The sequence below is a fragment of the Cardiocondyla obscurior genome, linkage group LG24 (assembly GCF_019399895.1).
Source record: "Cardiocondyla obscurior isolate alpha-2009 linkage group LG24, Cobs3.1, whole genome shotgun sequence".
NCBI classification, from domain to species: domain Eukaryota; kingdom Metazoa; phylum Arthropoda; class Insecta; order Hymenoptera; family Formicidae; genus Cardiocondyla; species Cardiocondyla obscurior.
Window position 1 is genome coordinate 921820 of NC_091887.1, and position 23480 is coordinate 945299.

A 23480-nucleotide genomic window follows, 5' to 3' on the forward strand; every position below is an offset into this window, starting at 1 on the left:
AGTACCGTTAAGAGTATGTAGTGTATCCTTTTTTTTTATGGTATATTCATACACCACTAAATATATTCTGTAGTAATTCGCTTATTACTCTTCAATGTTCCTCCCTCGCGCTCTTTCTCTCTTTGTTAAAATGCGTACAAACGGAGATACGGAATCATTTGTAATAATATACATTAAACGTATCGCGAAGGAAACGTGGCGCGCGTTCATGACACACACACACTTATTAATTATTATTAATATATTTTCAATAGTTTTTTTTTTTATTACTCGTTATTACTATTTTTAATTATTACTTAGTTTTACTTAATAATTAGTTCATCGATAACTCTCTCATGAATGTTTGCTGCCGATTTTTGGGTTCTTTCATGCCTCCTTTTTCACCTCTTCCATTTTGTGATAGCGATCTGAGTACATCATAAATCTCTCTTTGTCAAACACACAAACAACCGAACAACACGCACACACATACTCTCTTTTTCTCTCTCTCTCTCTCTTTCTCTCTCTTTCTTCCCTCCTCTCTGAATTATTCTAATTTCTCGTGTAATTTTCATTTATCTTTTTTCTGGTTACCGGAATAATTTTGAAAATGATTGCATGAAGTGGATACGATAAACATCTGTCGTTTCCTCGTTAAATTACATTAGTATAAGCTTCACACAGCCAAAAAATGAAAAGCACTTAAAACAGTGCTCAACACTATATAAACGAGTTCTTGATTAATAATTAATTAATTTAACTAATTCACAAAACGGATTCTGATCATCTAGAATGGCAGGGGTGGCCGCTATCACGCGCAGCCTTCGCGTTACAAATTCTTCATATGCTTTTTGGTTTATTTTATTTTATTTTTATTAATTTTTTTTCTTTTTCCCATTAGATTTAGCCTACGGAATAGCTTGTTTCGCAGGTCATTCCCGTGTTTCGGGTATGCAGCTGTGTGTATGCATGTATATGTTGCGTATGTATATGTATACATAATAACATTAGTACTTTCTACTCTTTGCAAACGGAATACTTCTCTCTTTTTCGCAAAGTATCTAGCGTGACACGTTCTCTTTTTTCCCTGCGATTTATCTGCCCCGTGTTTTCTCTCCTGGCATCTGTTACATATACATATCTTAATATGTATGTGTGCATACATATACATAGATATATATATACTTATATATATTTATATATATTTATATCACACATGTACATGATATATAGGGTATTTCGTTAAATTTGAGAGCCGGTAGCAGGCACTTATTCCACGATGAATTTGAAAAACGACTTAATTTTTTTATTCAATTGAACTGATACGAAAATCTGCGTAAAATTATCCTCCGTTTAAAAATATTTCAGAGTTAATTTCGAACAGAACAGCGATATTCAACGATTCGGAATTATAAAAGCTACGCTAAAAGTAAAACGGCACAAGACTTTGTAAGCGACTTAATAAAATTAATAAATACCGCGCGTACGTTCATCGAAGAATATAATTTTGCTACTGATTTCCGCGCTTCACGATTCACCCTGTATATGATATATCTACATGCATTTACACTTAATACTCGTCGCGGCGTAAATTAATCGTCGAAAAACCGTTATCCGAGCGATAACAAACGTTCGCCTTAGTTCTTACACTATATTAATTTTAGCGTTTTCGCACAATATGTTCAACCCACGTAATACCTAAATATATCACTTGAAAGCGACCGTCTCGATCTACGAGCGCTCGCACTTGCTTTTTTTTTTTTTTACTTCTCATCTTTATCAACTTCTCATAATATGTCCTTTTCCGTTCGCTTTTTACACGGGCGGCGTACGAGCATCCTTTCACGCCATAAAACTCTTATCCTTTTTTTTTTTTTTTTTAAATGCGCGAGGATTCATTACGATTGATCCTACCTTTTACGCGGTTGATGTCACGTGCGTGTTCGCAATACGATCTGCATTTCGTTATCATTTTTATGTGATTTTACACGATTAGTTTTAGCAGCTTATTGCTATTTTAATTCGATAATGTCGATTATGCAAGACCGAGGTAGGAAGGATCAACCGTGGTAATCCAGAAAGGGCCAAAAAGGACGGGGGGATGCTCGAGAGTGGTTCCGGCACTCTGACCTGCTTTTTAATTTATTTGCTTTATCTTCATGGAATAGTAATATTCGTAGTATCCTGCCCAGCCTGATTACCATATGCGTTACTTTATTATTACTATTATTACTATTAGTTATTCTTTTGGTTACTCGAGAACTCGACGGGTGCCGCCGATAATCTCCTCATCGCATCACCTTCTCGCGGTTAATTAATTAATAGCGACGAATTATCTCATTCTATAGCGACAGCGGAATATAATTCTAGCTTCGTAGCAAGATACTAATTCTTTTCTTTTTCTTTTATTTTCTTATTTTTACCCTAGTTGTCTCGGAATGCATCTTCGGCTCGCATAATTCATCACTAATAATTCTCTTTTTTTTCTCTCTCTCTCTCTCTCTCTCATTTTTTTCTCACTCTTTCTCTCTCGCATTCGTTCTCATGCACGCTCACCGTCGTTCTCTCCTCGCGCTTGCACATTCATTCGCACACTTTGTCCTAGTTTTCTTTTTCCGTCTCGTTCTTAGATCACTGGTGGAGGAGACGCTTTAGTAATCAACAGTTGTTTCATTAATTCTTGTGGAACTGTGAAAAGGATCCGCGAGAAAAGGTGTTCCTTTCCCTCTTCCTCCGGGACAGAATGTAGGTGATTTAATTTTATAAAAGGGCGACTACTTTCGTTCACGCATTCTGTGTCGTTTTCTAAAACCTCAAAGCCATTTTTCATGTTCTCGGTGCATGAATTGAATGTCGAAAGTTACGCTGCCGCAATATCTTGGTTACCGTCTTCTTCCTTCTTTAATCGCAATAATTAAAAATACATACGGCGTAATGGAAGTTCGATGGATTTTCGGGCTCTCGCTTTAACGCGACACTTTTAGATTTTCAGATAAGAAAAATAATTGCGAAGTCATTATTAATTGACTCAAAGTAAAGCACAACGATATCTCGGTGTAATTTCTGACGGATAAATAACTCTGCTGTAATGAATTTTCAAATTAAATTTTGTCTTGTATTTTAGTTGAATTTTTCAATTAACTTGGTCAAGCAAAATAAACCGTTAAAGTTTATGTAACAATTATTTAAACTGTTAATTAATGAAACTGCATGAGAAATTTAGTAATCTTCGAAATTGTCGTTAAAGCTCCACCCTTTCGTGTTAATTTTTTTGGCGACGAAAGTCTGCCGATGGAAATCGAACGGTGTAACAACGCATCTGACACTTTTATAATATTTTCTCTATCTGACAATTTTTCGTATTCGTTCAATCGACTATGTACAATCGCATTGGCTTGATCGAGCCTACTTAAAATTTTGATACGAATATTATTGATAATCCCGACGCAGCAACAACGATGATGTAGTATCTCGCCACTTAATGGCTATCTTCGTGTACTCTAATGGCTACTGGCTGCCTAACGAAGTAGTTTCTTGTCATCTAAATTCTTCATCGTAGCATGTTTTTTTTTTTATTTTTCCTTTGATAGTAATAGCAGCAGTAGTTGTAATAGTAGTAGTAATTAGTTAATAATAGAATATTGTAGTGATAAGTAACAGTAGTAGTAATAATAGTAGTAGTGGTTGCAGTAGTGATAGTAGTAAGAATAATAGTAGTAGTAATAAATTTATCGTTTATATGAAACGTTTTTTTTACTCTCTTGTCTCTTGCTCTCGCGCATTTTCTTTATCTCGCTTTCTTCCCGTCCGTCTCTTTTTCCCTCGACTTCAACTAGACTGGTAGTGTAATCTTTTTACAATTTGTCATTATTTTATTTTACGTTTTTTTTTTTTATATATTTTTTTTTATTAATTATTTCTATACGACGTTTCTCGGACTAAATCAGCGAGGCGAAAGGTTTGAGTATCGTATTGAAAGCGTGTAACGTAAATCTTCGTGTAATTATTGTATCGATAATTTTACCCTTTTTCTTTCTTTCTCGTTCTCTCCCTTTTTCTCGCTTTCACTCTCGCTCTTTCTCTCTCTCTCTGTCTCTTTCTTTCGCACAAATACGGACACATACACACACACACAACACTCATACGCAGCCACGCACGCACGCATGCCATTCTTCGTCTATATCTCTTTTGCAATCTCTATCGTACTGCGGACTAAAATTTCATTATCGTCGCGTCTATTAAAGGACGAGATCAGTCGTCTGTTAAATCCACTTTTCTAAAATTACCTAATAAAATCGAATTAATTGTTTCCTCTTCCTGTTTTTTTTTTCTCTCTCTCTCTTTTTCTTTCTCTCGGTCACTCGCCCCGTCTTTTTCCACGCAACTGTTCGCTCGTCGGAAAACGGCTGATACAGAATGAACCGTAAGAATAATAAATGTAAATTAGTGTTGGCAAACACTTAACGATGCATTAAGTAACGAATCGAGAGATATATATATATATTATATATATATATATCCGTGATCGACGCGATCCTTATACTTTTTTTTCTCACCGTTTACAGTGCAAGACTACTTCCGCTCTAAAAAACGGAGGATGTTAATAATATTTGACTTGTCAGTAATTACTTTCTAATTAAATACCGCTTCTCGGCATTTCGCTAATTCTCACGTTATGAAAGACTGGCAATTATGATATAGAGATTATTCCCGTTTATCTTGTCGTCTGACAGCAACTATTTTCTTTTTTCCCTCGCGCGATACCGCTATGAATAAAGAAAACTACTTTTTTATTAGTTAATATTGGCTAATTTTTTATTTTTTTTTTTTTAATTCTCGCTCCTATATTTTATTTGAACTCTTCATTATGTATCAGCCTTAAATTACATGCCTTCTTCCTATTCTAAACGAAAGTAGAACTCTTTCAGTATCAAATTGAATACAAAGATTTAAATAAAGTACTCGTTCTGAAAATTTTAATCGGTTATCAGCAAAGTTCAATCTTTCGTGACTTTATAGATAAAAAAAATGATAACTAATATTCTAGCAACGGGATACTGAAAAAGTTTAGTGAGCGGCTTCGTTCTTTCTTCTTTTTTTTTTGTCTTTTTTCTTTTTTCTTTCTTTCTTTAATTATTTTGGTCAAACGGCGATCGAAAATTCATAACTTTAAGATAATGGAACAATGACTTTGCATTTTCACTTTGCGAATTTCTTTCCTGTGTTTCTGAACTCTATGCGAGCGAAGATACGTCCCATGAGTCGGCTTTGAAATTTAGATCGCATCGGTATATCGAGGATCGATCGGGCCAGGCCGATTTCACTCCGTAGAATGTACTTGAGGGTAACTTCTTCGCGCGGTATAAATCGAGAGATGTGAAATGGCAGTCTTGGCAATTCTGCGACGTACTTTCGTCGTACGGGAAAATATGAACAGATTTGAAAAACTCTGCGGGAGGATCGATTGGGTGCGAGGATCGACTGGCGTGCCAATTCGTTCTCCGGACAATAGTTTATCTCGGTATCACATGTCTTCCTCTTCCGATTTTTTTTTCTTTGGTTTTTTTTTTTTTTGACACAAATTGTTGTTCAGTTTGCAGCTTGAAGCAATTATTTCCTTTTCTGTCGCCGAAGTGACGACCGACATCGTTTCTTTTCTTTCTTTCTTTCTTTCTTTTTTTTTTAAACAAGCTAGAAACCACTTTTATGAAGAATACCGATCACGTAAAAAATTTATTTCTAAGAGAGAAAGAGGAAAACTATAAGAGCTACGTAAGCTTTTCCTCAACATTTTACGAGTGTCTGCTCTTCGTCGTTAAAAAGAGATACTCCCGATAGCTTAACGAAAAATTATTTAAGAATTCACACAGTGATCCTTTTATCTTTGAGCTTCAATAAAGACGAAAAACGGGGTGTACGAATTATTAACATACATGTTTCGAGCTTTTGCATGCTAATTGTCATAATCACTGTCTTGCCTCTGCAAACAGCCGTCACAATTTTTTTTTTCTTTTTTTTTTCTTGAGAAATTGTCATCGAAGACAAAAATATCAAATTGCATACTTGAGATTGAAATTATTAATTTGGGCATAAAATTCGCGCGCCATCGGCAGACATCTTCGGCTTCTTCTTTTTTTTTCTTTTTTTGGTTTTTTTTTTTTGGACGTTCCTTATCGTTAATTACTCGCATTGTCTTGATATTCGTAACCGATTTATTGTATAATACTTCGGTATTCCCTATTTAATATATACACCCCCGTCACTTAATACTGATAATTCTCGCTTCCCTCGACTTCGAATATATACGTATACGTGTAAGCGTAAAGAGATAACTTCGAATAAGCGAATAGATAACTTTTACGTACGATAAGAGCTTCAAACGCAAATGTAACGCGAAACTGTATTATAATTCGAGTATCGACAATCTGGAAAAATGCAATCTACATAATTTTACGATAAGAACCTTAAGCAGCGGGGGTGCAATTCAAAATTGCTAGAGTAATTTTTGTAATCACGTGGGTATCATAAAAATTGGTTTGTCTTCATTTCCGCAAATATCTGATTATGGTTATCGATAATCAGTAATCCGAAGTCGATTACTCTCTCTCTTTAAGAAATGATGGAACTTCGTCAATTAGCGTCGACATTGTTGCTTTGTCAGCATTGAAACGTGTTACATGTGCATATGTGCGAATGTAACAAGACGAAAAGACAAAACTCATTATCGAGTAAAGTATCGTGTAATGGTAAATTGATTCGAAAATCGGCTTACTCGGTATATACGCCTTTCGTTTAAAAAAAAAAAGGGAAAAAAAAAGAAAAAAAAAAAGAAAAAAAGAGAAACGTAACTTATGCCGTAACACACACTTCATCTCTTTCTTCTTTTCTCCTTCACCTCTCGCTTTTCTCTTTCTCTTTGTCTCTGCGCTTATCATCGTTCAGCTCTTCACTCTTGATGTATCTTTTACAAACTTCCTTGTCGGTTTTTCTTTTTCGCCCCGTTCGCAAGCAGCATTTTTTAAATGTCCTCGCATTCACGGTTTATCGTAAAACACGCTGTTAACTTACCCTCGCCCTACGTGTACGGTACTCAATTAATTTATATCGATAATAATTAATAGTATTATCTGGTACGATCCCCATTTGTTGCGTCCGCTACCTACTAGCTCCCCCTTCTCTGTTTCACCTGGTGTGGCACTCGGAAAGTCGGAGGAGCCCGTAAGGACGGGGGGGAACACTCGACAGCGCTTATACGAGAACGCCGTGATGTTTCTTCAGTATCATTTGTTATATCTTTATTTTTTTTTTTTTTTTTTTTTTTTTTTTTTTTGAACACTGGAGTCGGTGGTGTCGGGGGTTGGGCCGCACGCGTGCGCGCTCGCACGCGGTCGAGGAATATCCCGTCCCCTTCGTTCGCACGTGGGTCCTTACGCGGGGTGCAAGCTCGTTGAGAAGACGGCGGGGTAGGTGACGATGCCTCGAAAACGGGTTATAGATTCATCTCTCGTTCTCCGCACCCCTGAACCCACCCCACATCTCCGTCCATTTCACGCGACGTCTCAGGTGGAAAGAGCAGTCGGATCAGGCTTCCCGAAAGATCACGGCGATCCCTCGCGCGTTTTCCGATCCGAGACACCCCTCGCAATGATGGACCTGGACAGGCTGGCAAGTGGTGCCAGCCGCTTATGACTATGATGACGGGTGAAGGAGGCCTACGTCAGGCACCGCAGGGAGATGCAGTTGCTCTTTGACAACTGGCTCATTAACGGCCACCACGTTGCCACCGTCTCCTTCACTACAATCGACCCAAGACGGGAAATGAGAATACCGCTCGTAATTTCGACGGCGATATCGGCCTTTACGCGAATATTATTGAATTTGCAACACGCACCTAGTAGTCAGACGTCAGTCTCGATGCTCATGCAGGCTGGATTGATATTGTTATTGTGGCGAGGGTTGCAATTTGACTTCTTCGTAATCTCCGGATGAGTAAATAAGGTGCCTTCTTCTAACTCCATTATATCCGACGAGGATTCCGACATCGAGATCTTCTTCAAGCCTGAAAGATACGCGTCCACATTTTAATCAAATATATTAAAATATATATAAAATATATAAAAATATATAAAATAATATATAAATAAAAAAAATATATATAAAGTAAAAAATTATACGATACTTAAACTTGCTCTCTCTCTCTCTTTCTCTCGTTAGAAATTAAATTTAATTTTTCTATAATAAAAAATCGGCTTTCTAAACGCATAACTCGGAGATAAAAATTCTTTTATCGCGTTAAAATATCTTAAGGCTTATCACGACGTACCTAAGGTGCCAGGAAGATACGGACAGCTAGTCACGTGATTGAAATTTTGCGATTGCATCTCCTCCTGGTCAGTCTCACGATGATAGAAGTAGTTGAAGTTGGAGACGATTACGGGAACGGGTAGGGCAATCGTCAGGACACCGGCGATCGCGCATAACGAGCCCACAATTTTTCCCCAAACTCCCACGGGCCTGCAACAGAATAGCGAGAAATGCCGCATCAAATACCAAGCCTGCGAGGCGGCACATTATAACGCGACTTTGGGATTCATGATTCGCAAAATTCTTGGCTTGGTGCTAGGTGTGGTGTTTCTATCATTGTGTGAGTTTGCCGTGTCTAGTGTGGCGCTAATTATGCGGTACTATAGTTACATGACAATCTGCGTGCGTTGGCGGAATGTTAAGTGAAGAAGACGTATGCCGTGAAATATACTGCATACCAATTGCGTCTATTATACTTAGGCTATTCGCTCGAGCGCATTTCATCTCCCGGCAAAGACCATGCCGAAGAGATTATCTCCTTCGGCACGTAGCATTTTGACGACTTGAGCTTCGCATTCTGCCAACCTCGTACGATTAACTCCATACGCTTTCGATCGTATATAAAAGTAGCATGAGGCGTCTAGTATAAGCGAGCAGCCTAGGCTGGACTAGAAAACTAACGTGAGGATATTCGCCAAGGTGGTTTCTTCCTAATGCATTACAGGTATCTCCTTTCGAAAAAGAATACGGTCGTTGTCGCCCTACAGGGAGACAATCGCGATTCCATTTTGCTCCATTAGAATTTACATGTCGACTCTGGCCGGCCAATTTAGATTGGGCTGCATTTGATTGCACTTCGTTGCGGTTAAGGCCGAGAACGATTCGATATACCGATGATGCACGGTGAGTGAAAACGGGCACTTGACCGAGTGCATCGATACTTCGCGCTTCGAAAGTAGAATAAAACGATCGAGTGCCCGTCTTCTTTTATGCTGACATACGCGAAATGTGCCGTAACAATTACTCGCCGCTTCGCCGAAAAGGCACCGTGATATTACGGCGCCGTTATTGCCGCCGAATAAAAATAGCCCGAGAACTTCGAAAACAATTCGAGCGACGTACTCGCTAGCCCAAAAATTCTCATATTGACGAACGGTGTCATGCGTCACGCATGCGAATTAATATCGTTCCACGCTCTCGGTGGACAAACAGTATTCACTTCTGCGCACAATCGATCACGGCATTATTTACGTCATCAAATTACTTCTAATAAAGTAGAAAAAAATATCATAGGTCAGTCGTTACGTGTCTTGACATTTTTCTAAGAATCACAGCGACGATGTGAGGGGAAAAAAAAAAAAATCCCTTTGTGCACTTTTTACTTCATTATTATCCATTATTCCGTCCTTTATCGGGAAAACTCAATTTCCCCGCGAGATAAATCTATTAACGACGAAATAAAATCTACCATTTATTAATCGCTAATACTCAACGTTACGGCGGTCTGTCGACGCAAAGGGCAAGTGTCATAGTCTTGCAAACAATATCGGCCATTTATAGTGCGAGTTCATCAAACCGCGCTGTGGAGGTCATCGGAAGTGGAATAGCCGCGGCTGCCTGGACACCTCGCGGCCGCGCGCATTTCGCGGGCGTGCATCGATCGATACGCGAGAGCGCAACGTAGTATAGCAGCTCTGAATCTCAGCATGATTTTTTCTTTCGCTCCGCTCCGGGGCGGTTTCGAAGTGTCCGAGGAGGCTTATTGATTTACGGGAGGCAATCGCTCGAGAGGCCTTCTCCAAGCCGTAAAACGGGAAATTTTCCTCAAGCGGAGAATATCAACTCGTAGCCACCGAAGAATAAAAAAAAAAAAAAAAGGAAAAAAAAAAAAAACAGATAACTCGGTTGCTTAATATTCCGATTAAAATAGCACTCTCCAACTGCCGCCTGATGTTAAAATTCTTAACGGCGAGATAAATTGGTTGAAACTTCATTTTTCGTTAGCCCCCAGGAATAGGAATTCCTTTTAATACTTTATTTGTTAAATAAAGTGGATACTTTCAATTTCCTTAAACTTATGACTTGTACGAACTCACTAAAGTTTTTGCGCCAAGTATATGAGTAGATATCGACGTTACTTTCGAACGACACTGTAAATGATAATTTAAAAAAAATCGCAATTTGAGCAAATGGCAAAACGTAATGCGCAGGAGAAACAATGGGCATCGTCAAGATCTTTACGACCGTCAAAATTGGCGTTGTTGATGTGATCTGAGCCATACTAATTTTACACATTCGTACGTTCGCATGAAGTGCCGAGTAGCTACGTAATAGCTCTAGAAAATTCAGGGATATGTATATATAGAATGTTTCGACGGTACAACCGTTCCGATAAATTTACCGTGATATCATTTTTTTTTTTTTAATAAAAACTTTAATTTCTTTTTACGAACTATTGGTTGAAGAAAATCGAATTTAAACGCATTGAAATAGCTATTAGTAAGTAGCAGTCAGTAATTAGTAAAACAGATGATAATAGCAAATAGCATGAGAAAGTGTAAATAGGCAAAAGCAAAAGTGTTATGAAATGGAATATGGAATGCAATCTGTTTATTAAAATGCGATGGAAACATGTAATTACAGGTTGCATAATTAAGAAATGACGTGATAAATAACAGCTTTAATTTGTGATACTCAGGGCTTTCCAATCATAAATGAACAATAATATAATAATATGAGTTTCATATAAAGTGCCTCTTAGAAATTTCATATTATTAATGTTCACGTAATATGATCAAAAATTTAAATTTGAAACTTGATAAACATCGAAGATTTCAAGTAAGAGGCATTGTACATGAATTTAAGGGTGCAATGCATGGATCAGATATCAGTTTTCTAATTAAAAGTGCACAAGAAAAATTAAAAAAAGAAAAAAAAAATAAATTTAAAGAAGTGTATCAATTTCAATTATTTTAAGTTAATGGAGAGTTTAATCATTATCCAGAAATTCTATCCGTATAAACAGCGTAATCGTTTGTTAAATAAATTTGTCAAATTAAATATACTTGCAAATAATCGAACTTAAATTTCCGCAACACAAATTAACGATTAGATTAATGAGAAATTTTTATATTAATTAACTTTCTCGTATTTGACATTAGAAAATTTACTCATTAAAATCCTGATTGCGTTAAATATGTCCATTAGTAACAGTTTTTAAAACAAACAGGAAGATACGTGACCAACGTAGAGTAACCAAAGCGTGCTTCGAACAACGCGTGCCGATCAAAAGGAAAAGCAAAGATAAAAAAGGGAAAAAGTGATTGCACCAACAGCTTCGGTCAATCTTAATCATTGAATATAATTCAAGAATTATACAATATTGCATAATTACATTTACGTCAATTGTACGTAATTAAAATGTTTGATAATTTTGATAATTTGATAATTTTAAAATTTGCGTTTCTAAATCATTGCGTTATAAAATTTTTTTTTTTTTTTTCTTCTTTCATCTAAACTTTACAAAACGAAACAGAAATTAATTAGTATTGGTGCAACCTTAAGATGTCTAATGACCAAAAGAAGTTGAGGAGCTGAGTGTGTTAGATCTCTCACGCTCTTTCTCTTTCATTCCCGCTTTTTCGCTCTTCCGCTCTCTCGCTCTTGCGTTCTCACTCTCGCTTTTTCTCATGCTCCCTCTTTCTCTCTATTCATCCCATCTCTCTCTCATCCTAATTTCCTCTTTTTTTTTTAATGCTCTCTTTTATTCCCCCCATCTATTTTTTCCTTATCTTCCCTAACTTCGTCCTTTTTCTCTCTCCTTATCTTTTCACTTCCCTTTGTCCTAGGCTCATACAAACGCGCGGCACATATACACACGCATTATCTCTTTCGCTCTCGTTCTCTCGGTCTCTCTCTCTCTCCCTCTTTCGGCGACCTAAAGTGGCCATCATTGTTTTGCGGGCATTAACTAAAGTCTTAAATGAAAGTGAGTACATCATACGTCATGTCACCATAGCCCACGGTCGTCATCGTGACAACGGCCCACCAGAACGCGTCCGGAATGGACTTGAAGAACGAATTCTCGGAGCCGGCCTCCGCGAAGTATACCGCCGACGAGAATAGCACCACACCTGCAATGCAAGGAAGAAAACACCGGTTCAGTGGGTTTAACGCCCCCGGTGGCTCTGTACCTCATGTCGCCGTATCCCACGGTCGTCATTGTGACCACCGCCCACCAGAACGCGTCCGGTATCGATTTGAAGAAGCTGTCCTGCGTGCCGGCCTCCGCGAAGTAGACTGTCGACGAAAACAGCACCACACCTGCAACGCACACAAGAGGAAGGCACGGGTCAGGACGGTATACGTCATCGTCCACACAACGTCGTGTACATCGGTCTCGCGGACGCGAGGATCCGACTACTGAGATCGTCCGGATCCGTTCGTCTTCCTGATCGCACCTGGAATCGCCCCACGTCGTAAACGTTTATCCCAGGATAAACAGAATTTTTTTTTTGACCCAGGTAAATCGGCTGATCGCACCTGAACTGCCCACATAGAATACGTCGCACGAGCACGTGGCTCGATTACTAAAATCATCGCTCTGGATGATTTCGTGACTCACCGCTGGAACGCTTCTAGATTTTTTGCTTAATCATACTCCATATACATATAAAATTAATTTCCTTAATCGACATATTTTTAATAAATTTAAAATTAAAATTAAAATTAAATTTAATTAAAATATCGTCTCAATACATCTGTAAATATCGAATCCAGTTTGTCGCATCTTTCGTTCTCTACCTTGCGGCATTTGAGGATTTAATTCATGAAAATTAAAAAAATTATTAATTCTTATTTTACTCTTATCAATAATTTCTCGGATAACGTAATCAAACTCACCGATGAAAAGGAAAAAGATGAGCAATCCGAGTTCCCTCATGGAGGCCTTGAGGGTTCGCCCGAGGATCTGGAGGCCTTTACTGTGCCTGGATAATTTGAATATCCGAAACACTCGGACCAGCCTGATCACCCTGAGTATCGCCAAGGACATCGCCTGGTTCGTGCTTTTGTCCTGCGGGCTTACCGGCGCCTTGGGTAAATTCAGCGTGTCCTCTTCCTCGGCCACCACCGTGGCGAGGGTGATGAAATATGGAATGATCGCGATGATATCGATGATGTTCATTACGTCACGGAAGAAGTTGAATTTATTTGGGCAGGCGAGGAAGCGCACTGTTAACTCGAACGTGAACCAGATGATACAGATAGTCTCTATTAGGAAGAACGGGTCCGTGATGTCCGGCACTTCGTCCTCCTCGATTTTCGTGCCATTTGTCGTCGTGTTGAAGACCTTGTAGTGCTTGAATTCGGGCAGCGTCTCCAAACAGAAGATCACGATCGACAGGAGGATCACGAAGACGGAGATTATGGCGACCACTCGGGCGCCCTGCGAGCTTTCCGGATATTCGAACAACAGCCAGACCTTCCTCTGAAACTCGTGCGACGGCAGCGGCTTCTCCTCCTCCTTAATGAAGCCCTCGTCCTCCCTGCATTAATTATCGTTTCATTAATATCGCAACGTCATAATTAATTTTTTTTTTTAAGTTTGAAAAACTAACATATAGGGATAAATTTATTTTAATTTAATTCAATTTAATTCGTTAAAAGTTGTACATATTTCGGGAAGACTGTAAACGTAAAAAATCGTCCTCCCTGCATTAATTATCGTTTCATTAATATCGCGACGTCATAATTATTTTTTTTTTAAGTTTAAAAATCTAACATATAAACACAAATTAATTTTAATTTAATTTAATTCAATTCAATTTAATTCGTCAAAAGTTGTACATATTTCGGGAAGATTTTAAGCGTAAAAAAATCGAGAAAACGACGATGTCTGCCAAGAGTATACGGAATCGAAAAATCTAACGTCTACTCCAACTTCCATCGCAATAATTGGGTTACACCGAAGTCGCTGGGAATCAAGCAGCTGCGCTAGTACCTGAACTTGTTGGTAGCCATCTCGCCCAGCTCGTAGAACTTGATTTCTTCAGAGAAGACATCGAGCGGGACGTTGACCGGGCGGCGTAGGCGGCCGCCGCTCTGATAGTAGTAGAGTATGGCATCGAAGGAAGGTCGATTCCGATCGAAAAAGTATTCGTTGCGCAGTGGATCGAAATATCGGAGCCGCCGTGTCGGATCGCCGAGCAGCGTGTCCGGAAATTGGTTCAGCGTACGCAGCTGTGTTTCAAACCGTAGCCCGCTCACCTGTCGATTGCAATAATCGATTATTGGCACCGGTGGCGCCGCGTTGGGCGGGGCGCACCGTTCAAGCGATTAATTGGAACGGGGGTGATCGCCGGGGGCTGCTCGTTTCACAAAGGGACTAACATATTATCAGGGATTGTCACATCGATCGTGACTGAGCCACCCACCTATAGTCGCTGATTTATGTTGAGTAGCTCGACAATTTTGAAGGCTTCTAAAAATTTTAAGGGAACACGCGTATAATACCCTCGTTTAGTCTTTTAATTTTTTTTTTTTTATTAATATCAACTTAAAGTTGAAAGCGAAAGACAAAGCACGTGTTATATTAGCATATATTAAACGCCGATTTCTACACCCACACACGCTTCACCCACGCGTCATATGGCGTGCTTTGACCTCCGTCAGGTTCACGTGCCCACCCGCGGGGCAACAGGAAAAGGTGGAAAGAAAGAAAGAAAAAAAGAAAAGAAAAAATCAAATGAAACGCATCGATTGAATCGATTGTTGTAATTGGCGCAATGCAGTCGTGTCATCCGCGAGGACAGATAATTCCGTTCACACAATATAACCTTGGTGCTATATTGCCTCCGATTCCAAGACGAACTTGGATGACCGCCAAAACGCAGTCTGTAGGTCACTTCGTGTCTTGAGATAATCTTGCTTCGTAAAAAAAAAAAAAAAAAAAAAAAAAAAAAAAAAAGAAAGAAAGAAAAGGAAAGCGCGTGAATGCGAACCGGACTAGAAATTGCCCGAGTAATAAAACTGCGCGGTAATTCGCGGTAATAAAATAAAAAACGAAACTCGTCACGGAAACCGAGGAGAAACGAGAAGGCGGATTAGGGAACAATATTGGAAATGGAATTATATTTACATATGAGAGGCCGGTAGTACATTATACCGCCTCTTGCCTTGAGAGCCGTCGAATCCGGGATTTACGGCATCGGCAATTCGCGAGATTACGGATCCGCGGTGCCAAGGTTCCGTAAGAGCGAAACTTTTCTGGCGTTCGCAGTCGAATATTTTTCACTCCGAGAATCGGTGGCGCCAAGGGTTACAAGGAGCCAAAAGTTTTTAACGCGTCTCTTAAGAATTCTTTAACATGAACAAAAGTATCGTAACGCGACGGGACGTCCTCTCGAAAGCGATAAAACGAAAAAAAAAGAAAAAAAAAAAAAGAAACGCCCGTGGCTTGATCGGACACAGATCGTCGCGTGACCGTTCGCCGTTCTGGAAATACAGAGGGGCGTCGGCGCGAAGCCCGAGACGATTAATTGCGGCAATTAATGCTAAAATTCACACTCACGTTGATGACGACCCTTTCGCAGAAGTCATGATCGTGCGGTATGGGTTCGAAGTGTGTGACGCCTGTGTATTGGGTGTGGGGGTTCGTCCCATCCTCGTCCTGGCTGCTGAGTTTCGGCAGCGATCTATAATAATCAAAGGTACAACGTCGTTAATAATGTTCTGACAGGCGCGTTCGAGAAATTGTATCGCGTCGTTATTTCACGTGTATCTTGGCATACACATGACGCATAGCTTTACATATTAAAAGAAGATTCTCTCATAAAAACTGCTACATTACGCTAGGCTAGATTAAAAAAAAATAAAAGATTTGCTAGAAAATATTCTGATAAAATTTATGTAACACGGAATCATTCCACGGCCACCCAATGTGCAAGAATTAATTAGCGAAAATAATTTTTCTTTTTAATTTACGAGCTTAATTATCAAATCGTCCTGGCATTTACAGACTGAAGATACAGATCGAAAAGTATAAAATTGTAGATCAGATATCGTAAATTGAAACTGATATGCCGTTAGAAATTTCGGCTGGATCTTAATAGCATTTTGTTATTAATATTGAGTAATTCGTCTGCACTATATTAGGCAAGTACAGTTTTAGTTTACCAGAAAGTGGTCCGCGGGCAGTCTTATTAATAGACTATCAGGTGAACGCGTGGTGTACGTGTCTACTAAGCTGCTAGACTTGATTTTCTAGTGGCTCAATAAAAATAGAAGCACGCACGATGCATATCTATAATGTATCTTCTACGTATTTAACATCCAGTTATTCCACTCGGTTCGGCCGGTTTAGCGAAATAAAATTGCCGCGCGAGCGCCGCTTAAACGGAAGGAAACCCGGCCCAGAGTTTACCGGGAGTATTTCGGCCCGGCGTTTTTAGGATTGATCGAATAGTCCACTTGTGTAAGATGTAAAAGTCGCCCACGGCAAGCTGGCGTTACTTTACGAGTTGCCCGATTTAGAAGCGAGGATGCATCCAACCGATATATCTGGCGGGGGTTACGTCGATTGGCGATTTATTTTGGGACGTCAATGGAGAACCGATGCGACGAGGACAAACATCAATTTTGAAGTCCGTGCACCCCCGGAGCGCGACGATGAAAATAGCGCGACGTAATGGCGAAAATAGCCACTACGCGATCTTACCGATGGCACGTGCCACTATGGAGAAGAATTTCACGTGCGGCAAACAGAGCCCTCGGCGTGCCCAGCGACGTTTCAATATTTCATTGAAACCATCGAAAATCCATAACAGGAAGTCCCGCTATAATCGCTTAAACTTTACACTAAACTCTAAGTCTAATATCATCATTATTTCTTTTTTTTCTTTTACTTTAAAAATAGCATATCGTAATTAGTAAGTAGTGGCATAACATAATCATGCGTAACACAAACAACTATCTGCTAATAGAATAAGGTGATAAATAATTCGAAGGTTTCTGCACGAAGCGCAGCGCTGCAGCGGCACTACAAAGCTTGATAAGCAAATTGTTACATGTTTTACATACTCGACGTAACGTATACTCAATTATAATCCGGGGAAATTAAAATAGGAACTACATTACGATTCGAGAGAATCGTTCCTCGATATAGGTTTTGATACAGAAATTTAATACAGAAATCACGCGGTGCGTATCGGGTCGCTTTTGACATTTTGACAACCGAGCACAATGAGCGCGTGGACTATTACATGTGTAAGTTATTCCGCCTACAATAATTGCGATAAATATCAAATCAATATAAAATATTCTCATTACAAGATATTTCTCGAAAGGGATTTTCTTATAAATTTCAAACGTTCCTGAATATTCAGATATTATATAATAATAAATATTAAATCATGAATGCAATAATTTCGCGAATTAATTAATTGATTAATTAATTAATATGTTCTGATTTTTTAATAAGGTTAATTAATATTATTTAAATTATTTATAAATTTTTCGGCTTTATTAACTTTTTTCTAATTTAAGAATTCATTAATATTTAATAATTATACCGAATGCTAAAAGGAATACATATTACGAATAATTATTTACCAAGAAAGAAATGTAAAAAAAAAAAAAAAAACTAATTAAGGAATTTCGCCCAACAATTATCTTCAACTAAAAACCAATTTCGTTTATTTAATCCTATCCGAGTGTGTTCTAAGAAATTGAAAAATTGAGAGAAAGAGAAAAGAAGAGACGGAAAGAAATAATAAATTATGCAAATTGAGTAATTAAAAAAAAAAAAAAAAAAAAGATTAAGTATCGAGTCTCATAATCTTCAATTATCGTGCAAAGTATAATACAACTGTAATATTAGCGTAAAGACTTTTTGCAAAATTTAATTGGGACCTCTATGCGAATTTTCTAATAACGTTTCCGGCAAAAGTGTTTTGAAGAAAACACTTCTTTAATTTGCAACTACTAAATTGTAGAACGTGAAAATGAACAGTATTGCATGTATCATCTAAAAAAAAATAACACTATTATCTGTCCTTTAAATAACTAGTCTGCCTTGTAAGATTGAAAATTATCTAATCCATATCAAGTGTTGACTATTACCTTGCATATCATAATTTTCCTCGCGCCAAAAAACGACGAAATAGGAAGCCTTAAATATTTATTGAGCTCTTATACTCCTCACTTCCCTTTATCTGCAACACTTTTCCCTACATGAAGCATCGCTCTTCCTATTTTTATGCAGCCATTCATGTCTTGGCATAATCAGGCTGACCCATATTAAAAGAAGAGATCGATGGGGGGGAAAGACAAAAAAGCTGACTGCACACAAATCTTCGAGAAGAAAGTTGTGTAACTTGATCCTTAAAAAAAAAGAGTAGAATCCAATTCAAAGCCTTAATATCAGCCCTAATATCCTTTTCAAATATGTTAAAATTACTTTCTCTCTAAAAACGTAACCTTATTGTATTATCAAAATATAAAATTTGTCGGGCAAATAAAAAAAATTACACAAATATTCCTATAAAACGTAATTAGATCAGTCGCAACAATTAAAAGCTACGAAATAAAAAAATTATCAAACGCGAAATTAATGCGCTGAAAAATAATGCAATTAAAAAAGAAAAACATAAAAATTAAGAAGCGGCGTTATTAATATTAACACCACAATTTCTCAGTGGAGAAAGAACGTTGAATTGAAAATACATATATTTATCGAGACGTTCTATATCTATATATTCGTTTTTGGTCGTGATCCCAACTTCGTCATTAATTCAGAATTTCCTCGAGAAGTCTGAGTGACCTCATCGTACTACTTTCCGCTTCTTACGTCGTTCACAGTTTTCCTCTATATTGAGTGCTTCAGCGAATAATAGAGAGGCCACTGCAGACCGATGCGGTAGCCCTTAACGATTTTTATGAAGTCTCGTAAAACGAAAAGGTGCAACAGAAGCAAATGTCAGTAGGGAGGGAAATATTCATTAAACGAAAAACAAGCTAAACACACGGGTATTGTAACTCTACACATTTAGGTCAAATTGTACGTAATACTGCGGGCTTTACGACAGTGGTTCCTCTTGAAAACTGAAACGTTTAATTTTAAATCTATAACGACGGGACCGATTATACACTGAAAATATTTTTATCGCACATAGAATACAACCATAAAAAAGTATTAAGTAAGCTCTGGCTACGGGTTTTCAAAGATAATAGCGCTATCACAGTCTACGGATTAAAACACACGACACTTGAAAACAAGTCATATCAGCTCGGTGCAAACGCACGGGTGCGAATGCCCTCGCACGTGATAAGCACGCACGTGACAAACACCCACGCAAGGGATGCATTCTTGTTGCGTGCGTGTACATGAGCACAGGTACACACGTCAAAAGATTTATACGCGCGGAACGAATAAAGATTACCAATGGATATAAATTTTTTACATCCGCATAAATATTTAACAAGAGAGAAAAAAAAAAACATTCATATAATTGATCTTTTTTATTTCCCTACAAATATTGTTTTATTAAATCCATAGTTCCATTACGTAATAAATATTTGCGCTGGCTCTTTCCCTTTTTTTTTTTAACAATTTTTTTAAACGCGTATTTTAGCTCGAACCCGACCGACTTTCTTTGTAGCAATTACGTGGAAAGAGATATTTGTTCCTGAACAGGGTCTCTCCCGACAACGTGAGAGAATTCATTATAGCGGCAATGAATCGTGGATGGAATCGTAGCTGCGCATTCCGCAAGAATCCTCAGCGAAAGAGGAATGCTTTGCTCTTGTCCTAAAGATAGCTGCCGGTCAGAAATGGGAATGTATTTTTAGCGGCGAGTTTAACATCTCGCGATATTTAACTACCCCGCCTCTATTAACGTAAATACTCGGCCATATGTGTGTTGCGATTAAGAATCATGTTTCCATTTACTCTTTCCTTTGATACTGTTTTCTTTTACTAAAGTTCCGCCGAAGTACTAACACTCCGCCATACGTTCGGTCTATACATTTTTATCGCGTAAATCATCCAATCCGTCGCATAATTTATTTTTACAAACAACACTTATATTGAGCTTACCACTGCCGTTTTTAAATACCAAAATATTGCGATATCTTTTATTTGTTACAGTATTTTTTTTAACTAAAAAAAAAAAAAATAGAAAAGAAAAAAAAATTTGTGCAAGAAAAAGTTGAATCCTAAATAATTATTTATAGACCAAAGCGTGCAGAGGAGAGAAAGAAAAAACACGCGGGCGATTATCGGACGTGTGATTATTCAATTTATTATTAGATCGGCTCATTGATCATTTATTCACCTTTCTCCCAGCCTTTTTTCCGAGGAAAACTGTCGGGAATAAACCAACCGCGAAGTACGGAATAACTGTATTGCGAATAAACAAAGAAATCGACGCAACGAGAAATCGAGAAAAATGCTGCTCTGCTTTTCGTCTTTTCCTGCCTTTCTCAATAGGTAGTTTCATTGTAGATCACAAGTATCTGAAAGTGCATATCGAAGTTCGCCATTAACAGAAAGCAGGTTAAGCGCAATGCAGCTGTCGATTAAATTTACATAAATTTATTGTTTTGACGACTAATTATTAATGTAATGGAATTAGTATATTCAGTCTATAATAATTTATCTAATTTGTAATTTCAGAAAATTAAGAATTTATTTGGAAAAGAGAAATGAAAAATTGTACATGTAATGCTGTTTACGTCCGAAAGCTAATTTTAGTTAATTAATACAAGAAATTACAATCAGATTGTTGCAGTAAATCGTGTTAATGATATATTATAATCGCATTTAATTAGCGGCTTTCTGTATAATTGTAATAATATTTTATATATATTATATTAATTATTAATCGATGATTATAGCAGTAGCATAAGTCTTCGTAGAGATAAAACTGAATTAAAAAAATTAAATAAGATTAAAGAATTAAAATGAATCAAGCGTGTCGCGAGATTTCAGTGCTCTTTCTTGGTGCATCTATGTCATTTACGAATCTAATTTGCCGTTCACATGCAACTTAACAATCACACATAACGTTCAGGAATTTAAGAATTAAAATTTCAATGTACATATCTTTAAATTTATAAATTTATTAATCTAAGGATGCATTTGGAAACTTGAATTTTCAGATTGCAAGCGATTGTTTTATACGGCAATTAATTGTTAGAATTTCTATACCGCCATGAGTTCGAATACATACAAATCGTTTTGCATAGTTTCTAAAATTTAACACAGCACATTATGACAATCGTTATCAGCGACAATCGAATAGAGAGAATACTTTTTTACTCGCGTTTACATTCAAACGGTAATTTCTGTCGTTACACCATTGTTAAATTTTCTAGCGCCCGCATCGCAGCTTTCTCTCAGGCTTTTAATTTCCATAAGTTATTATCTCGTGCCCGTATAAATTGTAGAAACTAAAATCCCCTTCGCGACGAGCGTAATCAGGCATTTTGGCGAATCGCTGGCTCGCGCCGGGCTAAAGTGTGCCCAGCAATTATCGCTGCGTATTTAAGTGACCTGTCATCTATCATTGGCAACGCTTTAGTCGCACATTAGTCTCGTTTGCTTTCTCTACTAAATACGGCCGCTTGGCTCGGCCTACCTCGTGTCGCCGTGTTCCTCCGCACCATTCCGGTGGGGGCGTAGGTCCTGCCTCGGTTTGAGGACAGGGGTCAGCCCCCATTTCTCGATGAACTCGATGCGGGAAATCTTGGCGCTTCGCGGCGGTTACGAGAGGGGGCGAGTCCCCCTCCCGAGCCCCATGCCACCGGAGAGCGGTGCACCCCCGCACAACACGCACCCTTCGATGGTCCCACCCCGCCACCCTCGCCGCCCTTCTCCACTCTTCTTTGTTCTCGCTCACACTGTCACCCGCTCCTTCTTGCACACACGCGCTTCTTCGGGCCGTTCTTCTCTTCTTATCACATATCGGTCCCCTTTTCGTGAATTCCACTGTGTGTATCACAAAAATCTCATCCAGCACGGGTCACAAATTGTCGAGATCACCAGTGATCACTTGCGATCAGGTAGTTAGCGGCGGCAGCGCAGAACGCACGACCAAAATGGCTGCTGCTCCTGCTGCTGACTCTACGTTCTTCCTGGCTTTTCGAACCTTTCCCCCCCGTTTCGTGTACCACTCGTCAGCCTCTTCAGCGCTCCTTTTTATCTTTCTTTCTCTTCTTCCGCCGATTACCCCGTGTCTCGTCTACCTCCACTCGTTCTTCCAGTTTCTTTTTTTTTTTTTTTTTCGGATTTTCCGGCTGGGTCTTTCCCACCCTTATCGCGTCTTACGCCCTGTTCCGAAGGAAGACTTCGACGCAGAAGGACGCGTTGCGGGGCAAGGTGAACGGTGCTTCCCGAAGTATCAACTGATGTTCTCGCGCATCTCGGTGATCATTGTCGACCGCGGGTGCCCGACCGGGACGGCCAGCCGCGCCAAATCGAACGGAACGGGCGACACCTTATCCGTCCAGCCCGCCTCAGATTGATCATCGTAAGGTGGAGAGAGTCTTCTCTCGCGGTGACGACAACGCCTTTCCGCTCCCTCAGTTGGGCGCGCACCTCGCAATCTCGGGGGTTGCACTCTCGCCGCGCAACCGACCGGGGTGGCCGCGACCACGTTCGCGCACGCACTTCTCCGCGAAACTGGCACTCGTGCGCGCTGGCACCACCGTCCGCCCGCGGCTCCGGCCGCCGCTCACTCCTCTTCTCGCTCACGTTGCACGGCGCTCATGCCCGCGTCTACTCCCGTATACCTACGGTCGCCACGAGGAGCGACCGGGAGGCCAGCGAAATGTTCTCTCTCGTCTCCACCTTCGCGCTGCGCCGACGAGAACTCGTCTGAGGACACCACACCGTGGCCGAGCCCTCCCCCTCGCCGCCCGCGCGACGCCGATTATTCCTCTCGTTCTTTCTCTCTTCTCTTCTTCCTCCCCGAGGTGAGACGGAGGTGGTGGAGGTCGTCGACGGTGGTGGGAGCACCGACGCATAGGGGAGTATCGCGAATCGAAGACAGAAGCGGCTCGCTTCCGCCGTGCCTTCTTCCTCGTCTCGCGCGCGCTTCGCTCACTGGAGCGGCCAGAAAGCTGCGCGCGTCCCCCTGCGCGCGAGGATGTCCTCTTCCTTTCGCCACCCCACGTTTCGCGGAGCGGCTACCTCCGTT

General features: G+C 39.5%; 1 protein-coding gene across 14 annotated transcripts in view; it reads right to left on the reverse strand.

Annotated features, from left to right (window-relative positions):
* Positions 1-7262: 7262 nt before the first annotated feature.
* Shaker (potassium voltage-gated channel protein Shaker) overlaps positions 7263-23480 on the reverse strand; it is a 77314-nt gene continuing 61096 nt past the window's right edge. For 9 of the 14 annotated variants that reach the window (XM_070672008.1, XM_070672007.1, XM_070672010.1 and 6 more), the window contains 7 exons: positions 15854-15977; positions 14285-14550; positions 13186-13829; positions 12287-12416; positions 8303-8493; positions 7871-8038; positions 7263-7774 (listed from right to left, as the gene is read on the reverse strand). In XM_070672008.1, the coding sequence (XP_070528109.1) occupies positions 7878-8038; positions 8303-8493; positions 12287-12416; positions 13186-13829; positions 14285-14550; positions 15854-15977 (1516 nt within the window). In that variant the 3' untranslated portion in view covers positions 7263-7774; positions 7871-7877. Of the gene's footprint in view, positions 7775-7870; positions 8039-8302; positions 8494-12279; positions 12607-13185; positions 13830-14284; positions 14551-15853; positions 15978-23480 lie in introns of those variants that run through there. The other 5 variants (XM_070672009.1, XR_011547245.1, XM_070672020.1 and 2 more) reach the window with 5 other exon arrangements.